At 38.9% G+C, this 17,498-nt stretch overlaps 1 protein-coding gene across 7 annotated transcripts in view; it reads right to left on the bottom strand.

The window, feature by feature from the left end:
• GRB14 (growth factor receptor bound protein 14) overlaps positions 1-17,498 on the bottom strand; it is a 127,122-nt gene that overhangs the window by 55,611 nt on the left and 54,013 nt on the right. The window contains exon 1 of one of the 7 annotated variants that reach the window (XM_070070758.1): positions 12,992-13,382. The exons of 4 other annotated variants lie outside the window; for them this stretch is intronic. In XM_070070758.1, the coding sequence (XP_069926859.1) occupies positions 12,992-13,054 (63 nt within the window). In that variant the 5' untranslated portion in view covers positions 13,055-13,382. Of the gene's footprint in view, positions 1-12,991; positions 13,383-17,498 lie in introns of those variants that run through there. 2 more of the 7 variants (XM_051848582.2, XM_017342898.3) reach the window with 2 other exon arrangements.

Below are 17,498 nucleotides of genomic sequence, written 5' to 3'. Positions count from 1 at the left end.
ACAACGGACAACCAAAAATATTCTTCCAGTGATGGTAAAACCATCACATCTAGCCCCACATGAGACAATATCAGGGATTCCAAAAGCGTAGCACTGAAACTTGATGGAGTATCACAACCACTAGAAGAGAAGAGGCACACACAGAGCCAAGAGCAACCACAGGTGAGGTTTCATGAAATCTGTTAACCAAACAAGGGAGAGCAGGTGATTTCTGTGGTCATTTCACATCTGGGATTCTGTCAGAGTCAGAAAAGAAGGCAGGGCCGGCACTGCGGCTCACTTGGCTAATCCTCTGACTGTGGCGCCAGCACCCAGGGTTCTAGTCCCAGTTGGGGTGCTGGATTCTGTTCCCGTTGCTCCTCTTCCAGTCCAGCTCTCTGCTGTGGCCCGGGAGTACAGTAGAGGATGGCCCAAGTGCTTGGGCCCTGCACCCCATGGGAGACCAGGAGAAAGCACCTGGCTTCTGGCTTCGGATCGGTGCAGCGTGCCAGCCGTAGTGGCCATTTGGGGGGTGAACCAACGGAAAGGAAGAACTTTCTCTCTGTCTCTCTCTTACTGTCTAACTCTTCCTGTCAAAAAAAAAAAAAAAAAAAGGCAGGAATACATCAAGGTGGGACTGATGTTAAAGCACACATACCAAGGAAGGAAGGAGAAAAACTGCACAGGGAGCAGTGAACAGACTACTTCACAAAGATCGCAGCAGCTAAGTTATGCAGAGCAGTGAGGAACAGCAGGTGCAGGAAGTCCTACGGAAGAGGACCACTGAACAGAGCTCCATCACTGCACGCCAGCGAGGGGCACACCACAAAGGAGGATACTCTTTAAGGTGCATAAAGGAAAAGGGAACAATATGGAAGTCAGATTTAAAATGTGTTTGTCGTGGACATAATTGCAAGCTGGTCAAAGAATATGGATACAGAACCACACAGTATGGCCAGCGCCGCGGCTCACTAGGCTAATCCTGCGCCTAGCAGCACTGGCACACCGGGTTCTAGTCCCAGTCGGGGCGCCGGTTTCTGTCCCGGTTGCCCCTCTTCCAGGACAGCTCTCTGCTGTGGCCAGGGAGTGCAGTGGAGGATGGCCCAAGTCCTTGGGCCCTGCACCCCATGGGAGACCAGGATAAGTACCTGGCTCCTGCCATCAGATCAGCGCGGTGCGCCGGCTGCAGTGCGCCGGCCGCGGCAGTCATTGGAGGGTGAACCAATGGCTGGCAAAGGAAGACCTTTCTCTCTGTCTCTCTCTCTCGCTGTCCACTCTGCCTGTCAAAAAAAAAAAAAAAAAAAGAACCATCCAGTGACTTCATCATTCAGGTACAAGGAAGGGGAAAATCTGCCCTCAGATGCCTTCACCAGACTGAGGCTTGCTCTTCCCCTCACACTGGCGACCATGGGCAGCAGGTTCAGGGTGTGGGGAGCAGTTCTATCCAGTCTCCACGGATCCAGGTCCTTCTGCTCTCACTTGATCCTTGACATCTGGCTCTTATCCTAAAGCTCACGACACGGCTCAACCTAAGTCACCACATTTCTGCAGCAGTTCTGGACATACACTCAAAACGCATGGGTATTTTGATTTTCTGATTCTGTGTCGGGGTAAAGAGGCCCAGGACAGCCTCATTACATGAGACGCCCAAAACTTGGTATGAAAGCAACTTAGCCTGGCCACACCTGACAGCTTGGATCAATGACACTGCAGAGTCACGCCTTGTCTAGGCTTCCAACCAAGAGAAGCCTGACAGGCTGCAAGCAAGAGGAGGCTGAAAATATCTCCTTAAAGCTTTTGTACTTGACTTTGATTCCAAGTCTGTTCTTCACCCTTTCTGCCTGCCTTGTGTAAAAGCCCTGGAGGCTCCCTTCTCACCACGGGGTAGAAGCAAGGCCGTAAGCTAACAGGAGGCTCAATTCTACAAAGATAGAAATGGAATTTCTTTGTTTGTTCTGTTGTGTGGCAAGGAGGGAAAAGCAAAAGGAACAGCTCCAATTTCATTATAAATGGAAGGAAAACACTAAGTCGTAAAATACCCTACCAACCCTACAAACGCAAATCTACACCAGGTACTTTGGCACCTAAATCCAATATAATTCAGAGTGGGTCAAATCACAATTTTACAATAATTTTTTTTCTTTTTTTATTAAAAGATTTATTTATTTATTTGAAAGCATTACAGTGAGAGAGAGAAAGAGAGATCTTCCATCTGCTGGTTTACTCCGCAGTTGGTCACAAAGGCTGAGGCTGGGTCTGGCCAAAGCCAGGAACCAGGAGCCTCCTCTTGGTCTCCCACGTGCGTGCAGTGGCCAAACACGTGGGTCATCTACTGTCACTTTTTCCAGGTCATTAGCAGGGAGATGGATCAGAAGCAGAGGAGCCAGGATGCAAACCAGCACCCATATGGGATACTGGTGTTGCAGGCGGCAGCTTCACCTGCTACATCACAACGCCGGCCTCACCAGTGTGTCTAATGATCTTCCCCAAGAGGTGTTCTCTGGTACTTCTATGTTTTGAAACCTCATGAAATTCCTGCTAAGACATTAAGACTGACTAATTCATCTTCAGAATGAAAAAAAAATTTCACAAATGCTAATGTATATTCATATTTAAAGCACAAAATGACAAATCATATTTATGCTGGACACACAATTTTTCTAGTATCTCACTTCAGTCTGTAAGCAACACTTCATTCCAGAATAAGTATAAGACATATCTAAGTTTAAAAAAAAAAAAAAAAAAACAAGTTCATTCAGTGAGAAAAAGGCAACTTGGGGAGGGGTAGAGGGAGAAGTGTTAGAAGAGAGATGGGTAAAACATGAGGAGGGGAAAGATACTACTGTTTATTAGAAGCCAAGAAGCATCAGTCTTTCTTTCAATTATTGACCTATCTGACATCAACAGAAGAACTTTTATGGACAAACTTATTTCACTGATTTTTAAGGCACTTTATTTTCACATTTCGCTCTCTGAGTCTTAGGGGTATGTATCATTAACATTATATTAAAGTTTAATTGGAAACATAAAATAATGATGCTTTTTATAATTTAAGCTGCCATACAATCAATGACAGATACTATGTTCAGTCTTTCTGAGACATTTGGGGGTATCATTTTTTTCAAACTTATAGTAGCACATGCAACATCACTGTTTAGATCCTGACACTCCCATGCTATGACAGCTGTAGGAACAACTGATTTGTACCCAAATAATTTTAATTTTCTTTCATCTTTCTAAATATGTTTTACTTCAGTGCAAAACCTGTATAAAGCATAGGAATTTTCCTGTCAAGGAAGTGGATTCAATACTGTTAGAATACAAAACAACTGCCGACTCATGTCCCAGCTGTTCTACTTCTGATCCAACTTCCCAATAATGAACCTGGGAAAGCAGCAGAAGATCCATGTGGGAGACATGGAAGAAGCTCCTGGTTCCTGGCTTCAGCCTGGCCCAGCCCTGGTCATCGTGGCCATTTGGGGAGTAAACCATCAGATGGAACAACTCTCTCTCATCTCTCTTTTATTCTCTCTCTCTAACTCTGCCTTCCAAATAATCTATTTTTTAAAATACAAAACAATAAAGTTTAGAGGGGTTTGGAGGAAAAGCCGCTAAAATTCTCTTCTCTTACCAATGATGAAGCTAAGGCTAGGGAGAGATTGCCTTATCCAGTGGACTCAGGTCGGCCTGGTCCAGAGCCAGCCAGGGTACTCCATCCCTGGGCTCCAACCTGAAGCTCTGTTCTTTCTAAATTGCTTGTCCAAAATTTGTGCTGCTTTAAACTTCTGCTTCTATACCACATCTTGGATAAAAATATTAGGTAACTAAACATTAGAACATAAATATACACAAATGTCCCAAAGCAGCTTTCGTTTTTTTTTTTTTCCCCCACTTTTCTCAGCATCTTGCTAGAAAAATTGCAAATCCCGAAACAGCCAGAAGAGGGAGCCTTTATCTCTCAGTTGATGGAAACAGAAAAAGGAAAAATATTAACACTTCAAGATGCAATGACTTTGAACAGCCCTTGTCTAGACTGTTGAGGCACAGTGGTTTTTTTTTTTTTTTTCATACAATTTGTTGAACTCTTTACTTAGTATAAAGTTAATCATATTGTATAAAGTTAATTGAAAATAGATCTTAGTAAAAAAATAAGAATGGGGTCTCTTGGCTCTTCTCTCCCGCTCTCTGCTCTCTTCTCTCCTCTCTCGTTAGCTCCTCTCCTCTCCGTCTTTCTCTTATACTCTCCTTCTCTCCCTTTTTCCCTCTTCGCCCCTTCCCTCCGATCTGCTGGGTTTTCCCCAATAAACCTTTTCCCTTAAAAAAAAAAAAAAATAAGAATGGGAATAGGAGAGGAAGAGGAAGAGGGGTGAGAGTGTGGGTGGGAGGGTGGGCACAGTGGGAAGAATCACTATATTCCTGAAGTTGTATTTATTAAAACCATGAATTTTGCATTCCTTAAATAAAAGGTTTCTGGGAGAAAAAGAAAACTATAACCATAATATTGTTAATCCTATGAAGTTTCTGCTTGATACAACTATAAGTCTGTAACAAAGTCTAAATCTGTTTTTTAGAGTTCTTAACTATGTGAATTATTATGACAAACACTACATCTTAAATTCCAACAAAGAGGCATATAGGAGTATGTGATCGTACTTCAAAAATTCATGGAAAGTGGAATTGAAAGTATGAATTTAGTCTGGTGCAAAAAAAGTTCAGTGCTAAAATATTTCTTTTGGAATACACAGAAAATATACTGCAATAAAACTATGCAAGGATTTGAAAATTGTGGAGACTCAGGCTTGAAGTTATCCCTGGGATTTAGAATGGTAATGTCAAACTTTTTCTTCAAATTTTGATGGGACTAACCATGCTAATTTGTCTGTTGAAACTAAAAAATAGTATTCCATAACTGTTCCAAACACAACTAAATGTGTATGTACAAGTTGTATGTCAGATTAGGCGGCTATCATCACTCTCTGACAATGCTGTTTGTGCCAGAACAATATCTGAATTCCCATTTTGGAACTGTCTTAGCAGCAAGCAGTTTAAATATTCTACAGAGGTGGAAAATCTTTATCCTTTCGGGGGGGGGATTAGTATTTGAAATTGCCAGAAGTCTTTCTCCTTTCTCTGCCAAAAAGAGACTCTTATTTTCAAGATCTGGCTTAGGGTGCTGGGGCACAGCCAGGACAGCCAGCCCTACAGACTGCCCCAAGCAAAAGTCTCAGACTGTTCATCAGCAGAGCTATTTTTAATCTCCTTTCCCTGCCAAGCATGGACCATGCATTGTAATTTACCAAATAATATGAGGCCCAGTGTCTGTTCTCATGGAGGTTCAGTCCAGGTGCCCACAGTAGCTGGGACTCTGGAGTCTGTTCTAGGCACGACCAGCTTATTATCAGTTATGAGTCCAGATTGCTCATACTGTAAAATGGGCAAAATGCTGGCAAACTGATGTCTACCATCTAAAGTCAGTATTACTGCAATTTTTTGAGAGTAAAATAAGGCATGTATGGAATAAGTTCCAGGAGACCCCAACAGTCTTGTTGAGCTCTAAGGAACGCTGACGTGTTGAGTTAGTCATCACATTTTGAGGAAAGACTGAAAACACAGCAAGGAGAAACAACCAGAGGCAGAGTGGCAGAAAAGCAGGATGTGTCGCCGTGCTAGCCTGCAGGTGCAAGGAGACGGCATTGCGGCTACACCGGGAAGATCAGCTTTGTAGCACGTGTGGCCCAGTGATCTCTCAGGCATAGAACTGGCTCCTGGATCCCTGTCCCTCCTCTGTCATTTCTCAGTGAGTGCCTTGGGGAAGACACAAAACTCCTCCAAGCCAATTTTCCTCACCCTAATGGGTTTGGCCACCTTCCCTTTAGGGCTGTGTTGAGAATTAAAAAGAATGTGTAAATACTGACCAGAGTGTAATAGTTTTTATTTTTAGTGGTCTGTGTGGAGGGCAGTGAGTATACAAAATTGCCCATAGCAGTAAGTTGGAGCTGGATGAAGATAATGAAAAGACTTGAGTACGCAGCTTTTCACCCCAGTGAATGAAACTTGGGAATACATGAAGGAAAAACAACAGAAAGACAAATGTCGAAAAAAGAAATGCCAATAAAAAGTCAGTATTTAGGGAGCTCCAATCTTGTTTTCATAAAAATCTTGTTTCCCAGCTAATGGTAAATTTACCAACCTTAATCCAATACTCTTGGAACCAGAGGTGTTTTATATGTCATTTTTTTCAAGTTTTGAAAATATACTTGCATATGCATAATAAGCTATCTTGAAGATGGGATCCAAGTCTAACCACAGAATTCATTTATATTTCATGTAAACCTTAACAACATAGCCCATAGACAATTTTATACAATATTTTTAGTGTATCTGCCTTTTGACTGAGACCAATTATGCGAGTTCAGGTGTGAAATTTTCCAGTTGTGGCATCATCTCAAGAGATCAAAGTTTCAGATTTGGGGGTGGGAGTTTAGCCCACTAGATATGACAAAAGTTAGGACACCCACATCCCACACAGGAGTACCTGGGTTCATTTTCTAATTTAAATCTATTTTTTTAGAGTTCTTAACTATACGAATTATTATGAAAAATAAATTCTATGTGCTCTGGCTCTTGATCCCACCTTCTTGCTAATGCAGACCATGGGAGGCAGCAGTGAGGGCTCAAGTACTGGGGTCCCTGCCATCCATGTGGCAGACTTGGATTGTGTTCCTTATTCCTAGCCTTGAGCTGGTCCAGTTTGGGCCATTTTGGGTATTTGGGGACTGAATCAATAGATGGGAGCTCTTTCTGTCTCTCTCTGCCTCTCAAATAAATAAAATAAAAAATAAAATGCCAAGATCTCACTTTAAAAATGTTGCAGATTTCTTTTTCAGACTAAGGATGCTTAATCCATATATACAGACTTTGTGCCTTCTCTGTGCTGGATGCCTGGGCCCAGCAGTGATCTTCATGTAAACAACCTTGCAATGATGCCTCTAGCCTACTGAAACCATGTCTGAATGCTAGGTAGAGTTTTAACATGTGGAAATACACAGCACACACGACACCATGCCTAACACTCCAGAAAATATCCAAAACGGAGTAATCTAACCTTCTATCTTTGTTGTATAAAAATCTATGTTTCTAGATTTAAAAAATATATATCTGACTGTAATAGCTGGATTAATGTTTAAAAATTCAAATTAGAGTCTTCTTAAAATTATAGAAAGGGAACAACAGGAAAAATGTTTGAAAGTTTTATCAACCATCACTTTTTATTTGATTCATTCTCTATAGGAAACTTTTAGGTAATGACTTTCAGTGGGTCAGGGCACAAAAAACTAAATTTTTAGTTACAGGGCAATTTCAAGCTGTTTAAAAGATAAGTAAATGATGTCACTTCACAGGTAGGAAAAAAAGAATTTACACTTCTACTGTGTGCCAAATTCTTTTACATATTTATCCCATGTAATTCGTACAACTTTCCCTGATGATGCATTCTTATCTCCTAGATAAACTGATTCTCAGAAAGAATTTAAAAAATGTGCCCAGAGTCATACAATGGCTACTGACAGAGCTGAGTTCAAACTCAGAACTTCCTAGCTCTAAAATATACAAATGATTTCTACTATACCACACTTCATAAAAATTCACTTGTCAGGAGAGGAAACATTGTGCGAAAACACCCAAATCATTCTTCTGTGTGACACCCTTCCAGAGTCAGTCTACAACTAGGTTATCCTGTATAAAAATGAAAAGGGCACAAGAAAAGTCAAGGTTTAGAGGGAATGAGGACTCTAGATAAAAAGCAGTAACCATATCCACTGCCACAGCACTCGCCCCTTCTAGGCAAGTGCACCCCGAGACTCAGGCCACTGTCTGTGGACTTCCATTACCCTCCTCTGCTCAGGAAATCTGTTCACTCCCCACTTACCACACCTGCCACCTCCATGCAAGAAAGGGTATATCTTTTCAAAAAACAAGACCATATTTCTTTTTAAAAGTTAGTTTTATTGATTTGAAAGGTAGACAGACAGAAATAGAGAAATCTTCCACCCACTGGCTCATTCCTCAAACGTCTGCAGCATCCAGGACTGGGCCAGGCTAAAGCCAGGAGCCCAGAACTTAACCTGAGTCCCCTGCATCGGTCCCCAGGGCCCTCAGTACCTCAGCCATCACTTACTGCCACCCAATGTGCGCCATTAGCAAGGAGCTGGATCAAATGTGGAGGTGGGATTTGAACCCAGACACACCAATACAGGATGTGGGTATCCCAAGCGGTGTCTTAATCACTGTGCCAAATATCTTCCCCCAAAAGTATAACCATATCTCATCACTAGCATCACAATAATAAATCCAAGAGACAAATATTTATTGAATGGCTATTAAGTTCAAGGCACTTGTGGCAGAGGTGGCTAACGGCCAAGCAATGGTCACCCTTTCCTACTTCCTTCCTAATGAATCCTGATTCTGGTGAGGGGGCAGTGTGCTGAGCTTGAGGCCTGCATTTCCTAACTTCCTTTGTGTCCAGAGTCGGCCATAGACACAATCCTGGACAATATGATGGAAGGCAAAGCTCCCAAATACCCAAAGCGGCATGTTAACAAGGGATGAAACTAGCCAGCCTGCCCTTGGTCCTGCCCATTCTCCATGCCAAGAATGTGAGCAGGATGACTGGAGATTTGCATTTATCTTTCCATAAAAGGGAAAAGGACTCATACTAGGAAGCTACAACAGAAAGCAAGAAGAAGTTTTGATGCCTGAGATTACTGTGGGGTGCTACATTAGCTTTGGACTAATCTTTCTTGCAAACTGAAAGAAAAATGAATCCCTTCCCTGTTAATTCTGCTGTCCTTTGAGTTTTCCACTTACATGAAATTAAATTCTGCTTCCAGATGACAAAGCACAGCACTGTACTTAAAGGACTGTTCCTTCAAAAACAGTAAAATATAGTTGCAAGAGCAAAAAGCAGAAAAGGAGAAGTTTTCAAAAGTGAATACTAAAACAAATAAGACACAGACACAATTAAAAGCCAAAATTGAGAAGCCAAGAAGCAAAATATACACACACTTACGGAGAGCTAATAAGTTTGAAGTACTATAAACGTTAAAATAAAATTGATGGCATAGGGCAACAGCTGCTGACCTGACAAATGAGTAACAAAGGCATGTTACTGAATATCATACTGAATATTGAATTAATACACTGAGAAGACTAATGTGAAGAGAAAAGGGCTAGAAGTCTTTAGGACAAGACCACAGTCTGAACTGAGATTTAGACAAAGCGCTGGGTGCACAACCCTGGGAGCGGGAGCTCGGACAGTGCTGCCACAGGAAGCCCAAGGAGGCTAAGGTGCTCCAGCAGAGGCTTCCTGTGCAGCTGTGGTCTTGCCCCACACTGTATGCTAGGAACTCTTGGACTGCATATGTTTAAAAGTTCCTACGAAAAATAGTGGTATGATGATTTGTATTCTTTACAAAATCATTTGTAGAAAATCAGCAATGACTCTGATTATATGAGGAAGGAGGAATTAGATTTTCTCATAAATGGTATCTCTCCTTGTTATACTCATACATTTATATTTTTCTAAAGAATTCAAATTTTAACAAAAGTCTATTGGAAAAATCATGCTTCATTTTCTCTAAGATTTCAGAAGATGCTTCAAGCATCATGTGTGCTGCTGAACATCTCATAGTTTTCCTGTGGATAAAGAATGCAAACATCCTTGCAAACATTTGCAAAACAACGTTAATCCAATAGAGGTATAAAGCACATTGACCCACAGAATCAGGATATAGACAGCTAACTCTGCAGTCTTTTTATAAAATAGTATCAATTTTTATAGTTTGTAATTCAGATCTTGCAATGCTTTGGAGTCTTTTGTTAACTCCCAGGGACCTTGCAATGTTTTCCTGAGGTGATGTGACAATCTAGAGATTCAGGTATAACTTATCTTTCCATTAGGCACGCACACACACACACACACACACTTAACATTCACTTGGCCACTTACAATTGCTTTCTGAATAAAATGGTTTCTATACTAGAACATATGGGAGTTGGTGGAGATGCAGAGGAAGATGAAAGGATTTGCCTAAGCTAATTCCAGACTTGGAGTTGAATGGTAATTATACACACCATATGGCAATTTCATTAACATATTAATTTCAGGAGGTAACATGTATCTAGAAGAAACACACTGGAAGTCACAAGACCTAGATTCTATTTCTAGCTTTGCCATTGACCTTCTGGGTGACCTTGCTTAAGACACTCAACACCCAAGAGCCAAGAGACTCAGTCTTCTCATATATATATATATATATATACACACACACATATATATATATATATTAAAAAAGAAAGAAAGAAAAGAAAAAAGAGAAAAGCAAAAAGAAAAGGCATAACCCAGTAGGTATCTGAGAAAAATGCTATGAGGTAAACGATTCATTCTGGATGACTAATGAGGATGTCATCATTTCTGAGGGATACAACTAAACTTTCTTTATAGAACCTGATGCACTAGAGCCAGGGAACTTGAATTCTAACAGAAGTAAAAGTAAGAAATTGATAGTCTAACAAAGTACCCTGCCACCCAAAGACCAACAGGTTGTACCACACTGAGGACCATGTATAAAAATTCAAGAAAGATCAGACACACTAATAGATAAGAAAACAACTCAGTCATGCTACTGAGCAGTTTTAGAAAAGCTCTCTACCCTTCAAATGATTAGGATTTCAGTTGGTAAAGTGTCTTCTGAGAGCCACTTGTTCAGGATGAGCAAACTTTACGCCAACCTCAAGGAAAAAGCATCTGCCTTGCTGGGAAAATGAGAAGTTGTCCCTGAAATATTTGATAAATGGCTGAACTGACTTCTAAGATCTTTTTAAATTGTGTGGGCATATAGAAAATGATACGTGAACCACAGGAGTAGAGTAATTTCTTGTCTTGAATAAGAAAAAAGAAGTCATGATATGATCAGATTAATATGGGTATTTTTTCATAAAAAACAATTACTGGTATGAAAAATACTAAGATTTTTCAGAAAAAAGTAATAGACATATGGGTCCTCTATGGGTTAAAATGTCAAAAGAAAGAAACAGCAAATGAGTTATTTCAGTAAAGAATAGAGTGCTAAATTATATGAGCATTTAGTTTGTGAACTCGCTAAACATGAGTAACACAGACTCGGGCTTAGAGTACTTCGACTTATATAATTATTGTAATAAACACCTAACAAGAAGCTTATTATTAAAAAATTAGGAATCACAATTATGCATCATTGGTAGCTCAGATCTAACATCAATAAAAATCACAGCTTTCCAAAATAACTTCGTTTTGCTACTTACAAATCAGTACTAGAAGTCATTTCCTAGTCAAGTTCTACTCACAGAAATTTCCCCTAGATGTATGGCCTACGGTTCCTGAAAATGATAGCATCATTCCAAAATGTTTTATAATCTATCTTTAAAAATTATTTGAATTTTATTATGACCATGAAAATATGAACTATTATTATTTGATTCACAGAATTATAGATACAAATAAGACAAAATAAATGTTTCATTAAAAACCTCTCAGCTATTATTGTACAGGGTTGGAAGCAAAGACTCCTAGAGTTCAAATCATTTTTCCAAGGCCACACAGCTACCAAACAGAGTCCAGATGGTGTGCTTTCTATCATACCAATATGTCATCAAACACAAACCATGCAGAGAGTTTCTTGGTCAATCTAAACTGCACTAAACTCAAAAGCATGGGTCTGATATATATTAATAAACCTTTTCACACCCCCCAACAAATCAGAGAACTTAGATTGCCATTATTCTTGCTATGCTCATTTCAATTCAAAATAAAGACGCAAGCTCAAAGCAAAATATTTTTAATTAAATTTTCTTGAGAGAAAGGCATCAAGTAAGATAAAGAACATATGTTGGTAAAATTGCCTTATAGCCATCCCAATGCCAAGTAAAATGCTCCAATAATAAACGATCGACTGGTTAAAACAGCAATCTGCAAACTTGAAAGTCAAAGACAATACAAAAAAAGATATTTCTTTAAAAGAAAGACATGTTAGCTGTTAGATTTTTCATGTTTCAAATAAATTACAACATGACCTTTGACTTAACAGAATGTACTAATAGTTAACAGTTAACTATTAAAAGCTGAATACAGTTTCTACTCTCACTAAAACCATTCAAAACCACATTGCCCAAAATGGGTTTCAGTGCCTTCCCTTTCTATGCAACAGATTTGATTCTTTAAGGAGTTCAGTGCAATGTTTGTATTTGTAGTGTACTTACAAGAGAAATTTAGTATAGCCATATCATATGGCGTATTTACTATCTTGTATAAAAGCAATGCTACAAGTAAGACATGAAAATAATATTTATAAAAATATTAAATAAAGCATCTAATAAATATTCTCATACATATAATTGATTGTGTTAATAATTAACAGAAACCCTTTCAGAAAGGAATTTAATGGAAAGTTTTTCTTAAGAAGATAGGGATAAAATCAATAGAAACAGATAAAAATTTGAGGGTAATAAGTTGGTGACACCTAAACAGTAAAACAACTACACAGTCCACTCAACAGTAAAGAGAGAGATGTATGAAGAATTATACGAAATGAAACTATTCCACAGTAAGAAATATAAAACATAATTGCAAGCAGATTTTCTGTTGAACTACAGGAAGAGACCTGAAGTCGCAGAAGAAACAAAACAAAACAAAACAAAAAGCTTCAACAGACTCTAAATCACAATGACCTGAAATTGAGACCAAACTATTTTCACATGGAGTTTTTTTTTTTTTTTTTTCTTACTATAGCCGTGTTCTAGCACAGAATTTTTCCCCAGTTCAATGCCAATAATATATCTTTTGGTTACTTATAGCCTCAGTGAATTATACAGCCTCTCTCAAGAATATGAAACTAAAGCTACCAACATATTAATATATACACAGTAACCAAAAAAGTAAGAGAAATGAAGAGAGAAAAAGGGGAAAGAAGGCACATACCCTTTTCTGTAGAACTAGTGGTGTTATTGCAGGCAGAGTCACTCTTCTTGCACTCAAACTCATGCCTGCTCTTCTGAGAATGATTTCCCCTTGCAGGTCATAGACGAAATGAAAGAAATCTTTAACGGTTACTCCTTGGGAATCTCAGGGCTCAGTGCAAAGAAACAACCAGGGAAGTAATAAATGTCACCCTGCTTATGTGATTCCAATCGACTCAAAGCCAATTAAGGATGGCTGTGGGACAGGACAAGGCAGTGACCAATCAAAGCCCGGAAAATTTCGCCTTTGTCCTTGGAAACACATTCTGATACTTTTGTTTATGATATTTAAAGAACCAGATTAACAGGCATCTAGTTCGCTTAACTTTTTTTCCAAAACAGTGCAATTCAATGCCATCTTTGTTGACAAGGTGGTTATGTCTATACTAACGAATTTCAACATATGGCAGATAAGCAACTGTTTACATTGGTCTATTTAAAGTATATACATATGTAAATGAACTACATTTACTTATGCTATTCATAAAATTGATTAGTGGATTATTTGACATATATTACATGAAGCACAATGGAATTATAAAGTTAGAATTTGTAGCAAGTGCTAATTTAAATTTTTATGATATAATAAAAGATTTTAATGTATATTCATACATTTCATCTCCTAAATAGATAGAATTTCTGCACTGTAGACTTTGCAGCTATCACGGAGGTCACATACTGTTAAATATTACCTGTTAATCATCATATTGACAATCAACTTAAATACTACTATTAAATACAAAGGAGGGCAATCAAACTATAACATGAATTTCAAGCACTAGCATTTTTCAAAAGCACAGAGATGTGTCATTTTTTTATTTTATTTCATTAAAATGATTTTTAAAAATAGTCACTTCTCAAAGTATCTCAAAATTTTAATAAGCACGCTGCATTGTACTATAATGTATTTAGGGAGTCAGAGGTGATTCACAGTTAAAAAATATTGATGGCTAAAAAGAAAATTTTCTTTGAGAAAATGGTCAAAATGGCAAAAAGTACTGTAGTATTGCAATGTTTAAAATTAGCGTGAATTTTTACACTGGGGATATCCCCTCTTGACAGATGGACAGCTTGACAAGTTTTACTAAACCTACTCAGTGCTCCTCAGCCATAACCCACCCAGTAACCCACTGCCTTTGGCAGAAGAGGAGCTCCTCCTAACATCTACACTACAACATGACTGTTGTGGTAACAAGGCAAAATGGAATATTCTCAGCCACCTAGATACAAACCTTCCATTTCATTATCTAGATTGCTACCAGGAAGGGCTCACTTTACTGCTTCACACTTGAGTGTGTTTTATACCCATGCTGAGCTCAAATTTCTCAAGAGACAGAGAAACAACTTCAAGTTTCCCTACTTTGAATTACAAAACCTCCAACCCTTCAATCCTTTAAAATGGAAGTGGGAGCAGGGGTAAGGGAATAGACTGAATAACTTTAAAAATCACTGAAAGATTTAGTTTGGAACATTAATTTGCTCCTTATTTACTTAGGTTTATTGTGGTCTTTTAAAAGAAAACTACTGGCCGGCGCCGCAGCTCAATTCGCTAATCCTCCGCCTTGCGGCGCCGGCACACAGGGTTCTAGTCCCAGTTGGGGCACCGGATTCTATCCCAGTTGCCCCTCTTCCAGGCCAGCTCTCTGCTGTGGCCAGGGAGTGCAGTGGAGGATGGCCCAAGTGCTTGGGCCCTGCACCTGCATTGGAGACCAGGAGAAGCACCTGGCTCCTGCCTTCGGATCAGCGAGGTGTGCCTGCCACAGCGTGCCAGCTGCAGCAGCTATTGGAGGGTGAAACAATGATAAAGGAAGACCTTTCTTTCTGTCTCTCTCTCACTGTCCACTCTGCCTGTCAAAAAAATAAATAAATAAAAATTAAAAAAAGAAAAAAAAAAGAAAAGTGCTTACAAAATCCTATGAATACAGGCATGGGGTTACCATTTGTGAAGTAAAAGATCCTGCTCTAACTTTGAGCCATTTTGTGGCAAACCAACAATAAGAAATCCCATGGTAATTATACAATTTTAAGAAAATTATCCATAATGTTTGGCTTTTTTTATTCTTCTATTCTTAATTTAGACAAAGTGTTGTCTCTGGTCTCTAATACCCTATTAGGTTTCCATCATAATCAAAGCAATTCATTTCACTAAATCATTAAGCAAAGCATCCACTACATGCCAAGTACCATTGATTAAGATTTGGCACTGTTTCAGTATTAGCTGAGAAAAACTGATTAAATGTCAAATATCAGCGGTTCACCAAAGTTCAAAAACTACCCATTACAGATGAGATCAGGGTAGGCTTCAAGGAAGAAATGATATTTGCTTTGAAAAGTGACTGAGGGAAAGAATACACAGACCTTGCAAACTGATGTAGATAAAGAGTAAAGGTCTCGAAGCTGACTCTGTGTTTAAATTGTAAGCAACTGAGAAATTAGAAATGTTGTTTCTCTATAATACTATCAAGCCTGATAATGAAATAAATTATTTAACTCAAAACAATGTCCAAATCCTGTTATTTATTAGAGTGAAGTATGCTTGCTCTATATTGGCTTAAAAGACACTTGGCAGACAACTAACTGTTGAAGTGAGATAGTTTATCTCTTTGGAACACTTGAAAACTCAAGTTCCAAATCTTCAATAAAATCACAAAGAACAAAATTTGGCAATTATGACTTTATGTAGCCATAAAGGTTTTGAAAAATGAACCATGAACTTTTCATAGTCAACACAGGAAGAGACTAACGAGATGGCATGTGCATTCTGGACGGGGTGGGGGGTCTCCTTTTCCACTAATCCTTTTCAAGTGTCCCTAATGACTATGCTTTATTGTACTCCCGTGCTATGTTTCAAAATTCCTTAGCCTATCCTTTTTTTAATCATTGTTAGTCACTTGCTCCTCCCTAACTTTGTCAACTGAGCCTTAATTTCTTCAGCTCTATAATGGGAATAGAAAACTCAGATTAATACTCAGAACTATTGTGAGGATCAAGGAAATAAACCTTGAATAAGGCCTGGAATAGCCCAGATAAGATGCTGAAAAAAAAAAAAAAGAAAGTAAAAAGGACTCCTTTCACTTCAGAGAATTAAGTCTAAGACTCATTCTCCTTGAAGATCAAAGGTAGGACTTGTATCTCCAAAAATCAAATTCACACATACAGAGATTTTTCTTTAATATGAGAATATTATTTAATAGCACTATATATTATTTACGTTATTTCTCAGTTATTTCTTGAACAGGAGTATATTTTGTCACCAAAATATTTATATATTCATGTGTTCATGTGTGTCATTAAGAATAATAGAAGTAAGTATTATTATGATCATGAACAACATACATGTAAGCACTCAATATGTTCCAAATACTGAGCTAGTTTTTTTATAGATTTTTTTAAGAGGCAGAAGGAGAAATAGAGAGAGGCCCCATTCACGGATTTACTCCCAAAATGCCCACAATGGCCAGAAGTTGGGCCAGACTGAATTCAGGTAGCAGGTACTCAGTCCAGGTCTATCATGTATGTGGGAGGATCTCAACCTCTTGAGCCATGACCTGCTGCTTTGCAGAGTCTGCATTAGCAAAGAGTGGGGGTCAAGAGCCAAAGCTGATTGTTAAACCAAGTTACTCTGATGTAGGAGGCAGGAGCTCTAATCAGAGTCACTACCATTACGCCAAATACCTGCTTTGGGGTAGTTTTCATTTAACTTCACAACTCGATGAGGTAAGCACCAGCCATCCAATATTTGAGGAAACTAAGACCAGAAGAACAGACAGCTAAGAAATGGCGTCAGAAAGAAGTAGATACTGCAAAAGAGCTCAGCTAAAGCCACAGTCATTAACATCAATAAGCCAGGGAGAAAACATAATCTGGCCCTAATAAAGTCCAACGTTTTCCTCTCCAATATCATTCTAACATTGTACTGTGAAATTTGATATATAATATTAGCAAAAAAAATCATCTTTAATCAGCCTTTGTTTCTGATGTACCTAAGTATTTGTTTTATTAACCCAGTTAATAAATAACATATTGAGGGCCTTACCCCATGTAAATTCCTACACTATCCACTATGGGAAATTCAAAGTTAATCAACTCCTGATCTCGCTTACCTGAGGATCTGAAGCATGGCAACACAGAAAACAATTAGTCAAACAGTGTACAAGCTGGGATCTGGGCAGAAGAGGAATGCTACATAGGTTCCAGAGAAGTGCAAGGTTCCAAACCTCTCCTCCCACTCAACTTCAAGAACTTGCTGAAACTCCTCAAAACATGTTCTCTGCTTCCACCTCTTTGTTCATAATGTTCATTAGCTCTTTAAGCCCCACTGATCATTCACGGCCAAGTGAATTCACAGTTCTCCTGAAAGTTTCATTTTGAATGCATCATTCAAGGATCTTCCCTTTTCATAGCATCAGTTATCTTTAGAATTGAGAGGTAGAAAGAGAGGGTGAAACAGCAAGTATATCAATTACTTA

The sequence above is a fragment of the Oryctolagus cuniculus genome, chromosome 3 (genome assembly GCF_964237555.1).
Source record: "Oryctolagus cuniculus chromosome 3, mOryCun1.1, whole genome shotgun sequence".
NCBI classification, from domain to species: domain Eukaryota; kingdom Metazoa; phylum Chordata; class Mammalia; order Lagomorpha; family Leporidae; genus Oryctolagus; species Oryctolagus cuniculus.
This window is presented reverse-complemented; position numbering and strand designations above follow the sequence as displayed.